The 23,689-nt window shown below is 36.2% G+C and overlaps 2 protein-coding genes across 4 annotated transcripts; both read right to left on the bottom strand.

Moving 5' to 3' along the window:
- Nucleotides 1–452: 452 nt before the first annotated feature.
- LOC132149224 (MAGUK p55 subfamily member 2-like) lies at nt 453–12,918 on the bottom strand. 3 transcript variants are annotated; one of them, XR_009435010.1, is made up of 14 exons: nt 12,776–12,918; nt 7,284–7,326; nt 5,704–5,804; nt 5,016–5,168; nt 4,771–4,923; nt 3,728–3,955; nt 2,831–2,962; nt 2,529–2,631; nt 1,903–1,971; nt 1,654–1,815; nt 1,286–1,488; nt 1,033–1,158; nt 671–945; nt 453–596 (listed from the first exon to the last, which is right to left on the bottom strand). XR_009435010.1 is itself a non-coding variant. In XM_059558258.1 (13 exons), the coding sequence occupies exons 2-13, from the start codon at nt 7,312–7,314 to the stop codon at nt 769–771; spliced, it is 1,638 nt and encodes a 545-aa protein (XP_059414241.1). In that variant the 5' UTR covers nt 7,315–7,326; nt 12,776–12,918; the 3' UTR covers nt 453–768. The 3 variants fall into 3 exon arrangements, 2 of the variants coding, with proteins under 2 accessions (XP_059414241.1, XP_059414243.1); XM_059558258.1 differs by having other exon boundaries at nt 453–945; XM_059558260.1 differs by having other exon boundaries at nt 453–945; nt 5,704–5,801.
- A 552-nt stretch (nt 12,919–13,470) lies between these two features.
- LOC132148603 (peptide YY-A) lies at nt 13,471–16,683 on the bottom strand. The gene is made up of 4 exons (XM_059557306.1): nt 16,521–16,683; nt 15,706–15,893; nt 14,320–14,400; nt 13,471–13,799 (listed from the first exon to the last, which is right to left on the bottom strand). The coding sequence occupies exons 2-4, from the start codon at nt 15,891–15,893 to the stop codon at nt 13,775–13,777; spliced, it is 294 nt and encodes a 97-aa protein (XP_059413289.1). The 5' UTR covers nt 16,521–16,683; the 3' UTR covers nt 13,471–13,774.
- Nucleotides 16,684–23,689: the final 7,006 nt, after the last annotated feature.

Raw genomic sequence — 23,689 nt, 5'->3', positions numbered from 1 at the left:
GAACATTTCTTATTATCATCAGTGTTGAAAACAGTTGCGCTGCTTAAATGTTTTTGTGGAAATAATGATATATTTTTTCAGAATTTAAAATTTATTTTAAGAATTCTATTAAACGCTTTTAAAAATATTATATTCAAAGCATTTAATTAAAATAGAAATATTTTGTAACATTAAGTCCTGTATAATTAATTAATAAAGTATTCAAATATTACTGATCCCAAACTTTTGTTAAACAGTTAAGTATAGGCTTTATTGACATTTAACTTTGGTAAATTGTTTTTCGTTTGTTTTTAACCCTAAATATAACAACAGTTTGAAAAGCTTACATTTAAATAAACAACTACAAAAAAAAAATTTTCCAAAAGTCATTATTAATTCAAGATATATAATAGAAAATATAGTCTTGTCTTACAGTTTTGTTACTGAAATTAATGTATCTTTTTCCTTAATAGATTATTATTTTTAACTTAAGGATGTTCAGATGTTTCGCTTAATAAAAGATTCACAAATAAATCTCAAATTTCAAAAATGCATCTAAACTGAAACTTGCCTACTTTAAACAAATGCTTACTGTAAATAAAAAGATGAGACTGTAGCTAAACTCTGACACAAGAGTTGGCCATAAGCCTGGTTCTGAGGTGTTTGTAAAGGATAGATGATGATTTCACACACACACACACACACACGCACACACATGCCCTCATATAAGCTCTCTTAACACTGGTATAAAGTGTCGCATGAAACATCCATTACTTGCCACACTGAGCTCTAAAAGACCCACCCAACCGGAACCCACTGCTGAGCTCCCTTTAACTTCTCTAAGGAGGATTTGAGGTTCCTGTACGCCTGTTCCAAATCGTCGTTTACTATGGTGAGGTCGAAGTAGTGTCCGTACACTCTCTGAATCTTGGCGCTCTCATCCACTGTCCTCTTCAGCTCTGTGTCCTGTTGAGAAGAGGCAGACTCAGATTTTTAGAATGGTCAAAACTAGAGTATCCATGTATACAGCTACTGAGTGGGACTTAAACGTACTGTCTGCTGTGTGGTCACTCCTGCCTCCATCCCAGATCTGTTCATGGCCTTCAGCACCTCAAACTCAGGGGCTTTGATGAACACCACATTAGGCAAAAACTCTGATGTCCTGAGGACTTTTAGGGCCTATGGCAAAAAAACCGGAATCAAAGTGTTTTTATTTTATTTTTATATGGAATACTACAAAACAGCATCATATGCTTATGAAATCTCATGGATGTTGATGTTATCCTTAGTTGTCCCAGTCCCTTACCTGTGGTTTGACGTCCAGGATACAGATGCGTCCAGCTTCCACTACTTCATGGATGGAGTCAATCTTGGTGCCATAGAGGTTACCGTCATATTCACCGTGTTCAAGATAGCAGCCAGCTTTAATATCAGCCTCCATCTTACTCCGGGATGTGAAGACATACGTCATATTCTCTCTATCTGCTGGTTTGGGCTTCCTAGAGGTGTCTGTGGACCATTACATAAGAACAGCCCAGCACTATATTTTTATTGTGTCCTAAAAAATCTCTTACACTTAATGGAAGAAATATTTACATTAGGTCATGATCATGAATGAGTCTCAACCTCTCGTAAGAGTGAAAACTGTGCTTGAAACAACTAGAGAGGACTCACAGGGGATGGTGGTGCCATAGTGCTGAGGGTCTGACACTAGCAACTTATTCTTCAGACTTCGTTTGCCTACTCCAGGTGCACCGATCAGAACAAGCGTCTTCCTGAGAAACGGTGGGAATTTTGCCACCTCCTCATAGATAAGTAATTCATGCCTGTCAAAATCTGACAAGGGAAAGAGAATGAAGATTGGAAAACAGAAAAGACATGACGTTTCAAAAGACAAGAATTGAATGTAAAAGAAAAACAAACCTGCATTTTTTGTGGTTAAATACATCATTTTCTTCTTCTTCTTGTCAGCCATTCCAGTGCAGAGATTGGCTGTAATACACAGTGATATTTTTTGACATAATTACATCATTACTGAACTTTTAACAAAGTATGCACCTTAACTGTTTGCACTGCTTTATGAACGTTTGATTTTAGGATTAGACATAGTTAATGTTCATATTAAATCCACAAGGGGGCGGTATGCACAAATTAACCATTCTATGGGGTAGGGTAAAAAAAAAAAAAAAATTGACAGAAAAAAAGGGGAATATTTTTATTCAGCAAGGATGTGATCAAAAATTATAGTAAAAACACATATAATGTAAACAAAAAAAATCTAATAAATGCTGTTGAAAGATCAAATAAAACCATTTCCACAATAATATTAGGCAGCACAACTGTTTTCATCATTGATAACAATGATTTCTTTCTTTGAATGAAATGTTTCTTGAGCAGGAAATCAACACAGAATGATTTCTGGAAGATCATGTGACACTGAAGACTTGATTAATGACACTGAAAATTCTTCTTTGGCGTCATATGAATAAATTACATTTGAATATATTTAAAATATATACATTTTAAACTGTAATAATATTAATAAGTACCTGCTGGTAAAAGGTCAACATCTTTCTTCACAAAAGCTTTCCTCTTCTCCTCCAGGAGTTGACTGGGAATCAGGCCCGCACTGCCTCCCTCTACATGATGTGCCTTCGGAGATATCATGTACAAACAAGTCATTGAGCATATTTTTAGTTTGTTATAATTTTACCAGGCTGAAACAACTTTTATAAAGAGATCTTTACACTTGAACTAAAGAGCAGACGTGACTTCACATCCTCAAAAAAGGTAAATGAACACGTCATTTTAGCACAAAGACACTGTAGTGCTTCTGTGTTGACTGACTAACCTGCCACCAGTTCACATCTTCCTGGTTAACAATCTGCAGAATGTCTCCACTTGAGACCTTTAGTCCCGCCTCCTTGCAAGGGATGAGGTTGTCATTGGCAGGGTCATAATCGAAATGGCACTTCACAAAAACCTGTAGAGCCAAGGATAATCGTGATCCTGACTGAAATACAGTTTAGGGTAAAGTTATTGATGTGAACTATTTCCTGCACTGGGTAGATTACTTAACAGATTGTAGTCTGTTTCTGATTACAAATTACATGACAGAAATTGCTAGAATGTGCAGCTCCATAAAAATGGAAGACTTTCCGAATGTATATAAGCTGTAAAATGTTTTAAAAAGGGAAATTTAAGGGAGAAAAAAAGAATTAGGGAGAATCAATAAATGATGTATAATTTACTTCCATTATGTGAATAAGTAATCCAGATTACATGTAATCACTTACTACCCAGCACTGACTGTTTTCAATCATTCAAAATCTGAAAACGATCTAAAACAAATGTAAGAAATGAGTTAGAAGTTAATATTTTAACAGTACATCTGATACACCACATCAAACAAATATATATTTGTAGTCTGAAATAGTAAAATGCTAATGGTGTCTACTGAAACCGAGCTCACAATCCGCTCTGCTCTCACAGTGAACACATCTGGCTTTAACTGAGAGTTAGACTGCTGCACTCACTCCTTACTCTGGTATCCATGACAACCATGAAAGAGCAGCAGAGAAAAACAAGAGGAAAGTAGTGATGTGCATATGTGGAGCCACAAAACCTCTGGTTGCCTGAAACATAATACCAGGTGTAAACGGGGTCACTGATGCCCTGTGCATGCAGGTAACCTGACAGTCAGACACTGTACATGTCCCACTGTGTCTTTAGGGGGTGGAGATGGTACCTGTCTCGGGGGATATGGCTCTTGGTAGCTGGGAAGGATTTTGAGCACCACATTGAGACTGGCCTCCTGCAGCATCTCCTGCAGCACATGAGGGTCGTCCCCCACCTCTCGCCCGTTCACCTCTTTGATGATGTCACCCACGTGGAGCAGACCCTGCTGGTCGATCATCCCCCCGTGGAGAATGCGGGCGATCACCAGCTCTCCGTTCTCAATACGGAATGTCACACCCTGACAAAACAACAGGACAACAAGTCAGAAACAAGTAGTCCAAACACAAAACAATTAATATCTTTGAACTTTTGCCATGACATTTATATATTAATTGACTATTTTAGAGTAGAGCATACAAAAAATGTGTATATAATTTAATCAACATACAACATATATTCACTACTGGAATTTTGAATAATGTGTGTTAACCTTATATTTTACACCAGAGCATTCTTATACATTTCATTGAATAATTTCATAATTCTCTGCTCTAATATTATATTAGTATTAAAATAAAATGATTTTATAATTTAATATAATATTACTAATATATGGAAATATTATATACTATATCATTATATAATTTAATATAAAATATATATATCCACAAGAGAAATTTTGTCAAATGTATATTAATTTAATATTTTATACCAGAGCATAACCATACATTTTGTTTAATCCTATAACTATGCTTTTTTTATAAAACATAATATTAGTATTGTAATTTAATACCAAATAATATAGTTTAATATAACATTACATAATAATTATATAATACTACATAACACAACTATTATATAATAATTATAATTATAGAATTTACTTGATATACAATGTATATGCACATTTTCATATTTTAGAGCAAAGCATAAATATAAAATGTATATTCTCTATACCCCCCACCCCCACCCCACCCCTTATTTCTATGAATTATGCCAGGCAGGAAAAAAAATGGATAATGTGAAGATAAAGGCTGTTATATCTTGAGTATGAGAGATTAGCAAAACTGAAAGCCTGATCTGCACACAGAAACACTGTGAATGCAATCTTACCAAATGCTCTCCAGCCACTTTGCGGATGCCCACCATGCGGATGGCATCAGCTGGCAACGGTACACTGATGGGTGGCTCCATGAAAGCACAGGGGCTCGAGGGCGGAGTCTCACACATCTGTGTGGCCACAAAGTCATGTGTCTTCAACAGAGACTGTTCATTAAAAGCACAGCATGTCAGTTCTTAATCAGACATTCTATTATTCCCATTTCATTTGACAGGTTTGTTGATCTACAGCTGTGTACCTGAAAGTGCGGCTGGTTGAGTATGCTTGACAGCTCTGCGGCGGTGTTGCTGCGGTGTGTAAAGGGGCTCAGCTCTCTCAGGATGTCCTGCACCAGCTCCACATTATTGTCCCTCACGGCCTCCAGTCGTGTCTCCTCCAGACTCTGAGCACTCTAAGAGATCAGGTTTTAAGCACCATGTTCATCACCAGTTATTGGTTTGTCATGCTTATTTTGCTACTGTTGCTAAGAACCAATATTAGTAGTTGATCATCAAAAATAATTGATTATAATCGAGTACAAAATTAGAATGATTTCTGAAGGATCATGTGACAATGAAGACTGAAGTAATGGCTGAAAAAGCTGAAAATTTCAGCTTTGCGATCACAGGAATAAATTACATTCATCAAAACACATTCAAATAGAAAACTTTTAAATTACGTTTAAATTACAAAAACAATTACTGTTTTTACTGTATTTGAAGTTAAATAAATGAAGTCTTGGTGAGCAGAAGTGATAGAATTGTAAACTTAATTGACTTGTTTTAACTTATTAACTTAATTTTAAATCAGAATTTCATTAATGTATTTAACTGTTGAGTAGCAATAAGTGGGATAATGTGCAGTCATATACAGTAATGTACAGTCAAAAAAAGTTGTTTTTGTTTTTGGCAATAATGGCTTCGGTATGTTTGGGGCTGAAAACTGACCACTGGGCTCTCCATGATGCCCTTGAGGAAGATAAGATCCAGGTCATTGGCGGTGGCGGAGCTGGTGCGGTCACTCAGTGTGTCCAACACATGCAGCACTGCTGGAGGGAAAAGACAGAGACCTGATTATGCAGCTGCTTATGTGCTACTGTGCTCTTTGATCAGTCATACTCACACAGTCTGTTTTACTGTATATTTACATTTTACCATATGGACAATATTAGGTATTTCTTAAATGTAGAACTCAACTGTATATGAAATATGAACTTGTGGTTTTTCCAGCTTTATAGTACATTTTTGTGAGGGCAGTAAGAAAGCTTTCTTGAACTAAGACTGACTTCTGAAATTTGACTGGGGGTGTATATGATAAGATGAAGAGGGTGTGAACTACAGGACTGGCCTTTTAGGATGAATCACAGCACTTTACAGTAATCAAATCTAAGAGTTTCATCAGAAGCATACAGTATTTATTAACAGACACTGCAGGGCACAAAAATGTCAAGTGGATCTCCAGGGAATGATATCACTGAAGGTGGGTATCCCTGTGTCTGTGCCAGCCATCTGTGGCACAAGGGTGTCCATGTTCATAAGTACGGTGCCAGAAAAATCCTCACAGTAAACATCAAATTACCTTTAGTGACCACTATTTCTGTGATTCATCTGTTGTGATCGATACAGTTTTGGCTCCACTTCAAATACTCTGAATGTTTGAAACAACTTTGTTGTGGCTACTAGTTTTCTGCAATGAAGCTCATCCGTCTGCATTAGGGTCCATTGAGGTTTACATGCCATAAATAAATGCTTTTATATTACATGGAAAAGTTTTTTTTAGCTTTTTTCATTTAAACAAATTGAAAACTCTTTCTCTTTTGGCTAAACATCAAATCAAAGCACGTTTGGAAACATTTTCACCATACATTTATGCTTTACTTGTCAAACAGCAAAGTGGGTATTTAGGATGGACAAAATGTTAACTTTAACTTTAAAATAAGCAGGACAAATGACCTTTGTCAGAATAAATGTTTAAAGCATCATTTTCATCAACATTATTTCCATCATGGAATGCCGTTGAACACAATACATGATTTGAAATGTTATGGAAATGACAGTGGTGGAAATACACAACTGGTTAAAAAAAAAGAGAAAAAAGAAAAGAAAAATAAATCTCCCGTGATGCCAGTACCTTTTCATTGTTGGACTGTAACGTCATAGACTTTTAGTTTGTTTTTCCCTGTTCCTGTTTTGTTTCTTGACCTAGTTTTCCATACTCCATTGATTAATTCATTATGTTAACCTGTGTTTATTAATCATATCATTATTTCCCTCATTTAGTTTCTATATAAGTTCTCCCTGTTTGATATTAGATGTTGGTTGTGCTGCGTTTTCTCTATTGTTTCTTCTGTGGATTTATTAAAGAACTGTTATTTGGGATTCTCTGTCGTCTTGTTTTCCTTAGAGCACCAATACGTTACATGGACATTGTTATTGGATACATAAACAGAGAGTGTAAAAAGTTTTTAATACTTTTATTTCATAAAGTCCGCAGGGCCAAAAACTCTCTTATATGTGATGATACTTACAATGTTCTGTGCCGGTGGCTGCCACAGGCATGATGTTTGAAATCTGCAACCAAAGCATTAAAGAGGAGATCTAGCATTAATATTTAACATTGTCATTAGACTAGAGGATAAGTAAGAATAAGCAAAGGAAAGATGTGGAATAAAAATAAATGTAAAAGAGAGGACATTGACTAGTAAGCTGTGGTTTCTATGACGATATATACAATAAAATGAGATATGCGGTCTATGTGTGTTAAAAGGTGGGAGGGAGGGAGAGAATGAATGGCTTCTAGGGGGTTGCTTAGATTCAGCCCTGTCCTCCAAATGAAACCATGACAGGGAGCAGGTGTACTAGAGACACTAGTCATAGGAGGAGGAAAGCGAGAGGAGATGGACAGACAGACAGACAGACATGGATAGGTGGATAAGATTCCAATTCATACGACACACAGTCCATAAGGTTTTCATTGCCATAAGTTCCTGCTCTGACGGTGTAAACAATGTCCCAGTAAGCAGTAATTCCTCAAAGACCTGAAGGATCAGAGGAGGTACCTGACTAACTTCTCTCTCTCTCATTTGTGTGCGCGCACACACATACACACACACACACACACAGAAATGGCTAATCCAACTATTAGGCAAACTTTCTCACAAACAGGAGCTGCACTGTCAATCATATTACAAAACAGGATGTATTATGTAAGATATGTACAGATACAGCCCACAGCGAGCAGTCAATTAGCCCTGTTTATGCTAGAGAAGATTACACTGCCTTCATTACTTAAGCTGAAAGAGGAATCGTCCCATGGGTGCATTGACAAAAAAAAAACATTCTACTGATATTATGAGGCTTTCAACACAAATAATGGGAACGACATATTCTCAATAATCCTATGCAACCATGAACCACTTTCAAATACACTGTATGACGGAGGTGGTTGCTATAGTGATTCTTTTTCTCCCACATGTTACGTAGGTTATGATCTAAGTGACTAGTAGACTGCTTCCCTAAAGGGGAAAGTAGCTGCTATACATTCCAGCTGCCCGGATTTTAAGATGAATTCAAGGAACTTGGAATGTCTTACTTAAGAAACTGGAATATCTGATATCTTTCCGAACGTATGACATACTTTCTTTCTTTTTTTTTTTTTTACATATTATTAGAAGTGTCTCAGTGTTTTTTTTTTTTTTTTTGTCCATACAATGTTAGTTTATGGGCACCAAAACTGTGACCAACATTCTTCAAAATATCTTCTTTTTTGTAATGCAGATTTGGAATGACGTGAGGGTGAGTAAATTAAACATGAGCCAGTACTCAATATATTTGAGGAAAAAGGGTAAATAAGGTCAAATAAGCCTACTTTAGAGGTATAATCTGCTTTCCGGGCGAATAAATAGAAATAATAATAATTCTCTTGTTGCAATTCACCTTTGCTCTAGCTTTATAGCGTACCTTTCTAATAACTATGAATATTGTTATCTCTAGGAAAAATGACTTAGTTGCTTTGGGTGAAAGGATCTGCTAAATGCATAAATGTAAATTCCTGGAAAGACTTTGATGACTTATTCTATTCACTTTAATATACACAAATACAATGATTTTGCTGGACCGTCAAATAAAACCACAAATTTGGATTTTAATAAGTGCACTATAAAAGATATATCTGTAGTATTTAAATAAATCAAACATAAAAACATGGAAACTTTGATGATATGGTTCTGTGATGCTAGTGTGAATCACAGACTCTGGCTTACTCACAAACATGACAGGGTTCAGAGTGATCCTGCTACACTGGGATGAAGTGTCAGTTCAGTTCAGTTCAGCCAAACATTTAAATGGAGTCAAATGTCTCATCTAGCTCATTTCCAGCAACTCCTTTCCTACAGGTCTTTATTAATGGGTGTTGGCTGTGCTTTCTTTGAACATATAGGTGTCGTGAATCCCTTAAGCATCTCAGATTTTTTTGTTGTGGCTCCATTCCACAATCTTTAATCACAGACCCCTTCAGGGCTCCATCTCCTTTGCTTTTATTAACCCACACAAAACAAGCAGACTGTATTGTTAACCTACAGGCACAATAACAGGACATAAGTTGCTTCTCTGATCAAGGTGTTTGATTAAAACTTAAAAAATTAAACATCACAGTTAGCACAGTATTGGCATATTGATAATAATATTAGCAATGTCGCAGAAGAAAAAAAAGAAGAAATTCAAATTATAGTGTTACAATGTAAATTAAATACCAGATAAATATGGATCGCAAAAAGTAATTGAACCCATAAAAATCCATTAAAATGTCCAAATAATCTGCAGTTATGCTAATTATTTTAAAGTGTTCAAATCAGTGTTATTTTAGTATCGCTGAGATACAATTGTAGTTTGTGTTCATAATTTCATTTTAGATTAATTATTAAGTTTTAATATTTTTTTTATTATGGTTTTAGTTATTTTAGCACATATAATAATGACATTTTTTTCCATGGCAACTAGCTGAAATAAATAAATAAATATTGACAGAAAGATAGACCGATAGTTTGATATATATATATAATATATATATGATATATAAGTTTAGTTAATAATTATTTTATTTCAATCAACTACATTTATTATATAATAACTCTGGTCCAATTTTGGAGCCACTGTATTTACTATGTGTTGTTTCAAATAAATAAATACATTTAAAACAGAATACACAAGAAAATTATTTTTCTTATTGCCTAGCTGAGCCAGGTAACATAATTTTTTTATATATTTAAATTTAACAATTGAATATAAAATTTACATACTATACATACATACTATACAAGTACATACTATACAATAATTTGTTAACATAGCATTTCTGTATTATATTAGAAATAATATATGGAATTTACAAATTATTAAAAATTATTATTTCATATTGGTGTCATATTCAACCCATACACAGGTTTCTTGTATACAAACAACACCTGATGCGCACGCATCCAGGAGGCAGAAACCCGCTATCTGTTATGCCGAGTTCAGTAAGACAACATTGTAATTAACGTAGATTTCGCATTGTTTGTAATTTCTTGTTGACTCAATAATAAATTGCAATTTCAGAGTTGGATCTGTTTGTTTGTGTTTCATATTAATATAACATTATGTAAAACGTCCAACTGTTTACGAATCAAAATCCGGACATACTGTGAACATCTGACACCCAGCACTGGCTCGGTTAGTACAATTGACCACGCAACAACTCCTTGGCATTTTGACTAGCGACAACACCACCACTATGCTACTAGCCTAAGCCCTTTACTCCGGTATGAAGAGCGCGGGTTTTTTGCCTCCTGGTTGCGTGCGCAAGCAGTGATGACGTCGCCAAGAAATACATGTATTCTCACTAATATTACTGTCAAGTTCATCAACAGCCTGAAACTGTCATGATTCTGTCATCACTTCCTGTTAGACTTTTATTTTGGCAACTAGCATCCAGCTTCCTGTTCCTGGCCTCGTAACTCCTCTTTAATTTCCCTCATTGGTTTCACCTGTCTGCCTAACTATATAAGCCAGTCTTGCTCTTACCTCCTTACCAGATTGTCTCATCAGCTCATTGGTGAACATTCCAGCCTGTTCCTGAATCAGATTTTTGAAGCCTGTGTGAACTCTACCCTGCCTGGAGCCTGAATTTTCTCTCTCTGCCTGAACCTTTATCAAGAGGTAGTAATTTTGATTGACTAGTAAATTTGCTGCTCTGGATTTGGATTGTCAGTTCATTCTGGATTTGGACCGTGGAATTGTCTCTGTTTGTTCTCTATTCTCTAATGCCTTCTAGAACACGCTGGTAGACTCTCCTGTGTGGTACAGTGGACTGTGTCTCTGCCTGTCACGTGGTAGACCAGGGTTCGATTCCCAAGCAGATCATCCCATCCATCTCAGAAGACCAACTAAATCCTGTTAGCTATACTGGTCCATGCAATATCTGTAAGCCGGTTCACTCTGTTCCTGCTTTGAATCACTTAGCTAACTTGCTAACCTCCAGACCTTCCTCTCAACTTATACTCCCATTGCTTACTCCACTGTAGCCACCTTCTGGCCTGGATAGGACCTGCCAGCATCCTGAGAACATTGATATTAAATAAACTGAAAATTAAACTTTCAAAGACTTATTCACTTGTCTGTCTGTTATTTTGGGTCCAGTAGTAATTCCCTCACAGTAACTCTGAAAAGAGCCTGGCTCTATCTGAAAGGATTACTAATGCTTGATCTCCGTTAACTTTGTAAGCTGTCAGCCAAACATGAGAGATCCTCAAGCTCCCATTTCATTACCAACCTACTCCATTGTTTTTTGGCCAGGTATAAATGCAAACTCAGCATCTGAGTGAGATCCCCTGAGAGAAAGTGTGAGGGGGGTCTTCCTCCAGCCTTTTAAAAAAGGAGGGATAGTGCATTTTTCATAATTTAGCAACTCCTGAACCCCCCCCTGCAGACCCCGCTGAGTCCCCTGTGCTAATGACAGCCTGGTCTGGCCCAGCCCACATCACAAGCATCCATACACTTCATCTGCTCCCTCGAGCCAGAAAAAGGTATGTCCCATCTGTCACCAGCACACACAAATAGGTCTACGTCCCCTTTAAGAAACCATAATGAGAAGCTGAGACAATGCCACTTGGTTTTGACTGCACATATATGTATTAACGCTATAATCTTCTACTGTAATAGTATTATGAATGTGTTTTTATTGCACTCACCAAACACTCAACTAAAGCACCACCAACTATCATCTGTCGGTTATTATTTTTTTTTTCTTTGTGCTTTTGTTATTTAATGAGTACACTAAACCAACCACTTCACTATGGTATTGAACACCGTTACAAAATGTCTAACACTTAAAATCAGGGAATAGAGGTAATTTCGGGCACAGCTAGTAAAGTGTCCCGTACCAGAGCTGTTATGATAAAAATCAAACCTCTTGCAACTGAGCAATCAGATTAGAGGACCAGAACTAACTGCTGTATAATAATGTCCCATAATCTTCATATTAATGCTTCAGCTTGGTAACATCCCAAAAATAGTATAGCTGAATTTACATACAAAAGCAGTACAATTACATTATATTTCTAAATTCTTATTAAGTATTATTATTTTTTTTAATAATCCTGAAGTGCTGATGTTAGAGATTTATCAGGAGGTTCAATGATTTCACGCACCACCAAAAATATGGACGGAAGCGATGCCATATGATGCAGCCTTCACACAAAATCAGCATTCGCATCTGACATCTGAACTTAAATATGATAAATGAAAGAAAAGCATTCGGATGAAAAACATCAATAACCTCCAGACTCATTAAACAACGGATGAATTCATAATTTCACTTTATTTCCTAACCACATAACAACAATATACTATACTATATCGCACCAGATGAAACGATGATATTTTATGGTTCGCATTGCTGAATGGAACACACGTTCAGAGGGATGCGTCCACACATAACATATATAACATAAAAAATATGTGTATCGTAAAAAGAGATACTAACCTTTCCCGTATCGTAGACGTTTCGTAACGTTGTTTTGATTACGTGAGACGTGTCTGAATCGCTATAAAAGCATCAAATCAGAGTCTAGCCGTTGCGTAGACATAAAGCGGCAACGCTCACACGTCTCAGTAGGTGGGACCCACCAGCTGATGTTTGGCTACAGGGGCGTGTTAACAACAGAATGTTCTCGAGAGCCCTCTTTAAATGTTCTCTGCTAATTTACATAACAGTTGCAGGTTCAGCAGCAAAAATGAATATCACTTTTAATGTTTAATGTTATATAAATGTATAAAGAAGCATTTAATAAATATTAGCTGATAATGTAAGTGTTATGTGTTAACTGTTATTCATATACATTGCTGTTAAAAATGTAAAAGTTTTTGTAGAATGAGACGTTAGCTCTGACTTGTGGTCAAAAAATAAAATATAATATAATATAAAATAAAATAAAAACTGTCCAAATAAATAACAACATTTAAGTATTTTGCCGTTCATGCTATGCTCTTGACTTGTCTAACAGGGCTCTTTTTAATTTCAGAGGAGGGACATCTGCTGGTCATTTAGAAATATGCTTATTAAAAAGAAAAACAATTAAGTATTGAAAATGTACTACGATATCAATTTTTAATGACTTGTTCTTTTTCTTTATGGCATACGGTAAAGCTTGTTCAAAAACTACCAGAGCAAAATAAATCTCCAGATTCAACCAATAAACTTTTAATCACATAATTGACATGGTACAATCAAAACTCATCATTTCTGCATGACACAATGACGTTTACACATAGCCTATACATTTCCACTGATAGATCCTATTATAATATATTATGTACAGTTGTTAATGAGATTTGTTCTGTGCACATGAAAGAAAATAGAGGATGTATTTAATAAAGAGGTGGATGAGGTTGATGGTAACTGGTTCACATATAGTCTGGAGGTTTTCTGTGGGAGGCACAGGTGGGCTTATATCAAGACAGGTGACACGGGGGTCACTGGACTTCACCACATATACGAGTCATCATATCTGAAAGAGATAAATGTAATTAATAAGCAATCAATATTGCTATTTTATTCTGACATCAATAAGAAATTTTCCCTATTCACTGTTTTCACAGATACTATTTTCTTTAACGGTGTAAAGTCTGTCAGGGATTTACAGTTTTCAATTAGTAAGCACAGTGCGATTTCTTCCTTTTTGAGGCCTAATTAGGGCAGTTAAATGTCAAGGCCTTTCAAATATTCATTGTGCGTCATGTTCCCGAACCCACTCCCTTTCTGACGGACAGAGAGAAAAGAAGCCAGGGATCCCATCTGTCCCCTGATTCCTCAACAGGTGTGAAAAATTCATGAGTTGTTCCTCCTTGCTATTAACACACAACTCATCACCTTTCATGAGTGTGTTCCTCAAGGATTTAAAAAAACTGCATTTGCCCTAAATACTTTTAGAAGACCATTTAAATCAGGAAACAATCTTATAGTTGTAAGACAAGTCTGTTATTATTTAACATTAAAATAGCAGTTAAAGTTAAAAGTAAGACTCCCACCTTGATCTCTGTTTGTGCTCTGTGTCATCTCCAAACAGCAACTCAGCCATCACATCCTCCGAGGTGGCCCTTTTTCCATACCTGGATGTAAGGAATATGACATTTTATTTCCTCATTACTTCATTCCATCCGTGTAGCTTCGCTGGGAACATTTCAGTATTGAAATAATGATCTCAATTTGCTTACACAGTGGGCTCATTGTGGTGTGTGAAAGTGTCTGGAAGTGAAAAGAACTAGTCAGCCCACTTTATCTGTCAGACACCAATCACTGAATACAAACTGTCTTTTCACCCCAGATGTTATGAATCTAATTTAGCAGTTAAATGTTTTTTGACCGCTTGACAGCTCAATGTTCTTGAGACACGTCACCCAGAAGATTCTGACACTGATCACACAGATGAAAGGTACAAAGCCTCTATATCTTCAGACAAAACATGACTGTCAGTTCTACAGAACATTCAGTAGAATTGGAGAGAAAAGTTTTAGTATGGAGCTGAGACAATAATACTAGTTCTTTTCTCTCAGAACGGCATCTTCAAGACGAATAGGCCTACACTGAAAAACATCTAAAGTGCTGCGGTTTTGGCACTCAAATCCACAAAGCAATTTCATGCTCAGATTCCTCCTTGATAGATGCCTACAAGCAACATCAATGAGCATCAATGAGTTTGAAACCAAACTAATGTTTTAGCTATTTCTGAAACATGAGCTCTACAGACTCTCACCTGCTCTCCATTATAGATGTCAGCAATACTTTGTGAAGGGACCAACATTCATTAAACACAGTCATGACAGTCTTGAAACATCATGTCTGTTGGTTTTATCTTAGATATTCATCAGAGATTTTCATTTGGACTCTTACTGGCAAGATTTAAGGTTCTTTGGTGGACTAGCAGGGTATTGGAAAGAGACAAGGCTGACATTAGGTACTCTCTTGGAATAAACTGGAATTAAAGTATATTGTGGGGTGAAAAAAATGTTTACTGAATTTTTTTTTTATATTTGAATGTCTCACTCATTGTCTGAGTCCTAAATGTCAAAGGCCTGTTAGAAGATTATAAATATTTAAATAAATGTTGTCCTCTATAGAGCAGGGCTGAGAGAAACATCCATCTATGACAGATGAGTAGCCTATTCAATCTCAGAGGTTTCTCTGAGGTGCATCTGTTTGAGTTTTATCACTCAGATTTGTCATGCAAAGAGCCTTTAGCCACTAAAAAGTGGATCATAATGCAATTTCAGAAACCTACTACAGAACTTGGAAATTTTTCTTGACATATTACTGAGAGATGGTGTTCAGATCTGTTCGAAGTCCGAAGTGTGGGGTGGTAAGAATAATTTAAGCAAACAGGTGCATTTGTATGATAACCAGCTTGACTTTCTCACCGTTGTCTCGTGATGAGGTTGATGTAGTGTCTCAGCGCGGTGTAATATTTGGCGAGTTCCTCCGGAGGAGCGTCATCTCCGGGATTCTCTGGTTTGGGCGGATAGGCGTCCACAAATGTCCCGAGACACAGGAGCACGCAGAAGAGGACAGTAGCGATGACGGTCCAGGGTTTCAGCATGATGGCCATCTGAAAAATAAAAATCTCGTTTTTCCCCCTTCCATTAACTAATGTACATGAAGACTTATTGTGGTTGCTTTAAATGAAACGGCGTTTTATAAGAAATCTGAGCAGATCAGGAAAGTGCGAGCGCAACAACAGGTGGAAGAGAATTTACGACAAATACAGTTTTGTAATAGTTTTGCAAATTAGTAGCTGTGCACATTGCAGTCAACACGACGGCAAAAACTCGATCGAAATTCAAAAATCAAGACTGAACTGCATTAAGAAACAAATCAGTTTAATTTGTGTTTAAAACCATGATTTTTTTTAAATAACTTTTTCTTAAATAGAATAATTATGAATAAATCAAATCTATTTTTTAATGTTAATCTAGACTCTCGAACTTCCTCCTCCTAGAAGCTAAATAAAAGTAGTATGCGCGTCAAAGTGATTGCTGTCCATGGTGCTGAACGTGTTCGTACTAATACAAATGACACTGAAAACATCTTTTGTATCCGACATATATTTTACAGCAATGAAAACAACAAAGCCTAGATTTTCCCATTAAAGCCAAATTTAGCATCTTTCAAATGTTAAACACAAGTTTTGATTTTGCACCTCCACATGCAGAACGATAACCACAAGACAACTTACTTTCAGCAGCCAAAGAGTTTAGGTACAGTTATTTCTCTGGAGTGGAACCTTGAAGTTTCTTGTTTCAATGTTCTTTTTTTATTTTATTTTTTTGCGTCTCTAGATTCTTAGCGAGGTCTTTCAGAAATAAGAAGTTGTCCACTCACGGATCTGTTCAATCTTGTCCGCTTCTCAAGCGGTTTATATACGGCGCTGCGCCTTGCGTAAACACGAGACGGGCGGTGGAAATGACAGGAGCTCTGCCCCCAGCATCACATCCAACGTCAACCATGAACACTTTCGTAATACACCTCACGAGATATTTTCATTAAGATCATTACTGATGTTCAGCTGCAGATCAATTACCTGAAACTGAGACGTAATTTGAACGGCTACATGATTTTGCACATAGTATTATTAACAAAGTTTCTTATTACTAAAACCCCAGTCTTTATAAACAGATAGCAACAATTGTGTCTGTCAAGTGGAACTTTCATCAAGTTCAGAGTGTCTTGTCTCAGTACGAAGTTTCTGATGAAAGGAATTGAGTTTGATTGGCCTTCAATAGAAATAGATGACGCTCCAAAGATTGATTGCAGCGGCTAATCAAAAGTCAGACACTAATCGAGCAATCAAATATAATTCTTGCTTTTTCTACTAGACCCTTCATCAAATTAACAACTGATTCTGAGCGAACAGAACAACAGATATCTGTTTTAGGCTTAAAATCACAGTTAGGTGCTGCTACAGTCTTGTTAATCAGCAATCATTTCCCAATGATTTTAGGAATAAATGATGGGTAGGGTTAGGTTCAGGGGTAGGAACTGTGTTAAGTCTATATTTTTGGTAAATAGTGTTGATCCAGGATCATCAATGTTGATCCAGGAACATGTCTTACTTGGCAAAATCACTGCGACCTCCATAAGATATTAAACTCTTAAACAGTATTTATTTCTTTTATTTTACAATAAGTTTTATATGAACAGAATTAAGTGACATACTGTATATTGACAGTAGTAGGCTACTTATGTCATCTTAACAACCTAAACTGATCACGATTTAAAGCTCGACACACTGTTGTTATGGTTACCACCTCTTCTGGACATTTGCGTCTATTTGACTGCAAATGGAAATCCTCGCTCTGTAACCTAACTTGTAATCTTTTACCATTTACACACACGTTTCACAATCCTGTTGAAATCTATAGGTATTTGTATGAAAACGTTCTTTAATCTTCCAGTTCAACAAGATACAAGATTATTTGCAGTGGATGGAAGCCTGGATAAATGAAAACCGACTTCGGAAAAACTTAAATTAAATATGATCTTGCAGAATCCCACAGGTGTCACTTTGCGTCATATTTGCATTTAGCTGCTTCTTATGTTCCATGCAGAAAATGTACGTACCAACATCATTTGTTACCGGAAATGAAGAATCTGTAATTTTTTAAAAGATACAGTGACATGTTTGCATATGTTCTAAATTAAATCACTAAGAGGATATGGGTAAAAAGAAATGAAAGCGTTTCTGTGGCTCCTGGATCTATAATAATGCATCTGATTTCTTCTGGTCCCTTGAGGCATAAATAATAAAACTTGTTCCCAACAGACTGATTATGTTGCAGGTAGTTAATACTCCCAAGAAAGCTTTGTGAGAAATCAATTATGTCTTAACTTGATGTTTCACTCTTTCTGCCCGTCTGGTTTAGTCACATTACATGAGAAAAGAATGAAAAAAAAGGAATGATTCATAAAATGAGACTCAAAAAGAGATGCAGGACAACAGCAACTAATGACTGAAATCATATGGTTTATTACTGTGTTATCTGGTACTTATTATGAATTGAAATAAAAAAAGAAAAAGAAATTGCAATCATTAATCCTGGGTATTACACTTTTTAAACAATTTTATATGATTATTTCTGATTAACTGAGCCTATAAGTTTCGTACTTAATTAATCTTGTATAAACTTATTGCTGTAATTATAAAACTTATAGCCTATTTTATGTCATTATATACCAATGATTTATTGCTTTAAACAGAGACATTTAGTAAAGTTTAATAGTTGGCAATGGTGAATATATTTTAGTAGTGCTCCATACAGTCAGCTAAATTAACAATATGATACAAAAAAAAAAAAAACTAATTGTATGCTATAAATTTTAACATGTCCTTGGTTTAAAACTTGAATTGTGGTTCTGAAACAGCCTGTTCAAAGTCCGGCTGTAATTTTTCACTAAGAGTATCATTTATTCTATGCAATTAAACTAATCATCCAAATAGTTCAGTTCTACATGTGTCATCATCTTTATTATCCAGAAGTATTAAAAAGGTCAACTAATATCTTACTCATTGACACAACAGGCAGTGATGACTTCTTTCAGTCCTTTCAAGTTGTTGTTGGTTCATGTGCACAACGTCATGATACTGGATTTAGTCTTGGGGCAGCTGACGTGGGCTGCTCTCTTGTACATGAGCCCTCAGAGGGAGGCCCACACCCATAAGCATCCAAATCACCCTATCACAGCGCAGGAGACGTCAATGGGGCTTGCTCATGCTATCTGCTCTTCCTCAGCTAGGTGATGCTGTTCATAAGCTCCTCATCAATCGTGGTTTGGAGGCATGTTCAACCCCCTCGAGGTGTGATCCTAGTCACTCGAACTGATGTACCAGCTCCGAGACCCCCCCCCCCCCCCCTCCCAAAACTCACACTGACTCAAGAGGAGTCACACACACAAAAGACTGAGTATATGTTGAATAGCAAAGGTTGTGTGTCATGAGGAGAAGTTCTTTTTCAGATACACATATGTGGTGGTTTCTGTATAGTCCTAGCTTTTTTAATGCAGATTTTGGATGTATTTGTTGCAGAGAGGTCCTCAATAATGACATTTTATTATAAAATTTGCACTATTTGTCAAAGCAAGTGCTTCAAAACATTAAGCTGCGGTGCTTATGTGGAAGGTACAATTCGAGTCTAGCTGATGACATTTTCTGATCATCCTCCCCATTATTAGCTATGTTTTCTTCTATTAAAATGTAGCAAAAAGTAAAATAAATGTATGATTTTTGTGACTTACAGCCTACTCCCAAGAAAAAAATAAACTTAAACAATAAATAACTATAAAGATATCAAATATATAATTAACAAGTATGGTCACATGTCCCCACTTTAAAAATTCATTTAAACATTTAAAAATGTCACCCAGTATTTTAATGAATGTGACATTATTTAATTTGCAAGTGCAAGAGACAATCAAATTGCTAACCTATTTCTTGCCTTGTGAGAAGAAAAAATGTCATCCTTCAACATTTAAAACTTGTAGTTGTTAATCAAAAGATACTGTCAAACCTGCAATATCAAGCAATCTAACTGAAACATCCAGGTACAAATTGTATTTAATAGCATTCACATGTTGCGATGCCAGGATGTCACATATCCCATCTGGCCCTGAATCAGTTATACAGTACATATTGTATGTCAAAGCAGGAAGACATATTCCTTATAGGCAGTAAGGGATTTAAAAGAATATTAATGTTAGTATTTTATTCATCCAGATGCTTTATTAACATTTAAGGATGGTTTGATATGCTGATAGGGCAATATAATTTGTTCACTTCATTCATTATTCAGTCTTTTGTGTTTCCAGAAGTAGATTTTTCGAGGTCGATGATACTCTCATAAAGTAGAAAAGCTTCTTTTGGCAGCTCTTCTACCATAAAACTGTGCTTCATTTGGCACCATCTCAATTAATTTAATTAAGTCATTACAGTACATTAAGCATGTCATACATGTTAGGTTACACATCTACATTTGCATTTCTTACAGTTAAGAGCTCTACTTTTTACAATGTGAGTGGATCTAAAGAAAAACTGAATAACATTTTGGAAAATTCTTGGAAAAGCCTATTTGGAAAGATACACACACAACCACGTCATAAATTCCTTTGACATGGCAATATAAGGTTAAAGCTAACCGGCTGAAAGAAAGACTTAGATAAACCCACGGCTCATGCGTCTAAAAGAAAACTCACTCTGCACTTGATGTATGATGTATTTGTCATTGAATGACATTGGAAATATTATAGCAGTGTTAAAGGAGGGTGAAGGAAATATAAAAGCATTAGAAATATACCTTACTATAAATTTGCATGTTTCGACAATAGCACATGACTCACAGATGAAAGATATGACCATAAATTGTAAATAAATTCTTTCTTCAGTGCACTCATTTGCCAAATACAAACAAATCAGGCACCGTGACATCCCATGTATTACTGTGTCATCTGGCTTTAGTATCAAGCTGTGGCTTATATAACTTCCTGGACAACTCGAAAAAGCGTGATTTCCCTCCCTGAAAAAAGACTCATCAGTTTGTTATCTAAAAGTAATCAGCGCTCTGACTGAATGCCACATACAAATATCATTGTATGTTAAAACTAACAAAAGTGTTACAGAATGGGCTGCGGTGACTCAGTCTGTGCCTGTTTATTTCACTGTCCGCCTCTCAGGTTTGTGTCACATAATCGACTGGCCTTTTATTAGCACAACAAAAACTATGACGAACTGCCTACTAGCTATCTACACAAATCCCAAATGTCCTTTTGATTTGTTGAGGAATTGTCGGCAGGATTCAAACCCCTAAAAACATGCAGGTAAGAACCCTCTCAGACAGCTTACACTCTTAAAAATGATATTCTGCAACAGGAAGCATCGCTATGGAAGTATATGATGGGTAAATATGTTCTTTTATTTCTCAAAAGCATATTTTCACAGTAATAGATTTCAATCGGCCATAAATATAGCTTAACATTAATTGTGATTCACATGAATTGAGTGAACATGAGTCCCTTTTTGAAGGGGAAAAGGAGAAGAACTTGGAAAAAGCTCCTTTTCTGTGCTGGATGGAGCCGTCACACCTGCGGTTGAGGGAGTAGGAGAACATGTGTAGGGGGTTAGCAGGCTCTGCGTCATAACACACCCTGCAGACGCACACTGTCAGTCACACAGCCTTCTGTCTTGGCAAATGTGGCTTTCCTGCAAAGATCTCAGGTGAGCAAAAACTGCATAAACATCTGGTTTGAAGAAAAGAATAATCAATTCTAATCTAATCCATTGAAATGACAGTACAAAAAGAGGTTAAGACAAGAATTCAAATACTGAGGACTTTGGTGTCTTCAAATAGCTTGTGAACTGTGTCACTTTTACAGGCAATGAAAGTGTTTGTTTTTCCTGCATTACTTTCTGTTCTAGTCCTTGTTCAACTCTTTGATTATTCATAATAGGAGCCAGTTTGAATCTGTGAAGTCTGTTATTGTCATTCTTTGCAAGAAATCTTCTGATACAATTTGTCATGTGGCAGGAAGTGGAGGGAGAAGTGGCGTCATTAGTAAAAATCTTTCTGATAAATCCTTATGTGTCAATGGGATTGACGTATGCCGACCTGAGAATCATTTTCTCTGATAATATTTCAGCAGTGAAGTCATGTGTGTTTCTTATCAGCTGTTCGAATATGAATCACTCATTTTATCTCATCGGCCCAACGAGTTTACAAAAAGGTTTAAAACTGTTTGTGATTCAGACTGATTCATTCAGACAGTTCACTCACATTCTGAATCATTTGCAATGGTTTCTCACACTGTAATAGTAACCGGATATTTTGTAAGACAGTAAAAAAAAAAAATTGTAGACGGGGTGGATATTTACCTGCAAAGCCATTATAGGAAACAAAACTTGCAAATGTCTTCACTACTTGCATGTGCAGTTTGTAAATGAGTGTGCTTTAGGCAAAGATAATTTATATCCATTTATATCCAAAACAGTAGCTATTACGTAAAAAAAGTGTATTAAAATATATATATATTTTTTATGGGGGGCCTGTTACCAGTATTGAAGAAACTCTAGAAACACCCGTGGGTGACGGCAATGAGTTGTTATTGTTAAATGCTTGTGCTTTACTGCAAAGGCAACTGGTATAAGTGCATTTCTATGAGAACAATTATCTGGCAGCAGACCACTGGTGAAATCGAAGCAATAGCAGGATGAGCGAACAGTCACTTCGAGCGCCGATGGCAGAACAAGTTATGAAGAGAAAGTGAGACCTCAATAACACTGACTGACCCCATATGAACAGTGGTTCGTCATCATTCACCTGCAGCCCAAGTGACTCAAACTATATGATAATATGGAACTGACTCTGTGGATACAAAGCAGGTAATGTTTTGATTTGTGGCACAGTTTTCCTTAGACTTGCTTTATTGTGTTAGGTTGACAAATTGGGCTGCAAAGGTATTGTATTGGTATTGGAGCTCTTGCAGCCACTTTAAAAAACACTAGCAACACTGACCAACGAGTCATAAGAATCAACATAACTGCAGTATATCAGGTCTATGAAGCAAATGCAGCTCAGTGAACTGAAGGATGTAAGGACACCAATGGCATCTGAACTCTCTGTGAGGTGACCACAACTGAGGTAACTACAGTTTTTATCTCAGCTCTCTGGTGTGGCGGTTGCAGCATATCTCGATTAGAGACCTTTATCAAAGCTGACAGCTCCAACTGAAGCCCTGAAGGCCTCATGCAACCTTAACACCTGTGGCCTGTTCAATAGCACACTCATGAGTTCATAAGCATCCCCCAGCCTCAAAGAACCATCCCTGCAAACAGTGCACTGAACCATGAACTCAAGTTCAGCACTTCACTCACTGGCCACTACGACACTACTGAGATTTTATTAGTGTCAATGAGTTCCAGAATACCTAAATATAGAATATATGAAAAAAGAAAAACAGAAAAAAATAACAACAATAAAAATAAAAACACTGTGTTACACTGGAGTTATATAGGGATCCATTAAACTATTTGGACACTTAAGCCACAGATATGAAAGAATGTCTTTGCATTATGAAAAACAAAACAAAAAACAATCAAACCAAGTGACATTTCTTAAAAAAGAAACAAACAAACAAACAAACAAACCATATTTTAAAGACATTTGACAAAAAGTTACTTCCAATTATGAAACAATGCATATTGTTTAAAATGAAACATTTCATGGTTAACATTAGTGAAACCTGTTAATAGTAAATTAGATTGTCACAAGTCCTGGTTCTGATTCTGGTTATTTGGTGTTTTTTTTCTTGTTTTTTTTTTCTTACCGATTCTTCTAGCACTATAAAGCAACAAATATTGGA

This window comes from Carassius carassius, chromosome 9, assembly GCF_963082965.1.
Source record: "Carassius carassius chromosome 9, fCarCar2.1, whole genome shotgun sequence".
Classification (NCBI taxonomy): domain Eukaryota; kingdom Metazoa; phylum Chordata; class Actinopteri; order Cypriniformes; family Cyprinidae; genus Carassius; species Carassius carassius.
The sequence above is the reverse complement of the archived record's forward strand: the minus strand, read 5'-3'. Positions and strand labels throughout refer to the sequence as shown.

Coding starts and splice junctions, on each gene's coding strand:
- LOC132148603 (XM_059557306.1), bottom strand. CDS start 15,893: ATGGCCATCATGCTGAAACCCTGGACCGTCATCGCTACTGTCCTCTTC. Junction 14,401..15,705: donor AACCTCATCACGAGACAACG/GTGAGAAAGTCA, acceptor CCTTACATCCAG/GTATGGAAAAAGGGCCACCT. Junction 13,800..14,319: donor GAGCACAAACAGAGATCAAG/GTGGGAGTCTTA, acceptor TATCTCTTTCAG/ATATGATGACTCGTATATGT.
- LOC132149224 (XM_059558258.1), bottom strand. CDS start 7,314: ATGCCTGTGGCAGCCACCGGCACAGAACATT. Junction 4,924..5,015: donor TCAACCAGCCGCACTTTCAG/GTACACAGCTGT, acceptor TTTAATGAACAG/TCTCTGTTGAAGACACATGA. Junction 1,159..1,285: donor TCCTGGACGTCAAACCACAG/GTAAGGGACTGG, acceptor TTTTTGCCATAG/GCCCTAAAAGTCCTCAGGAC.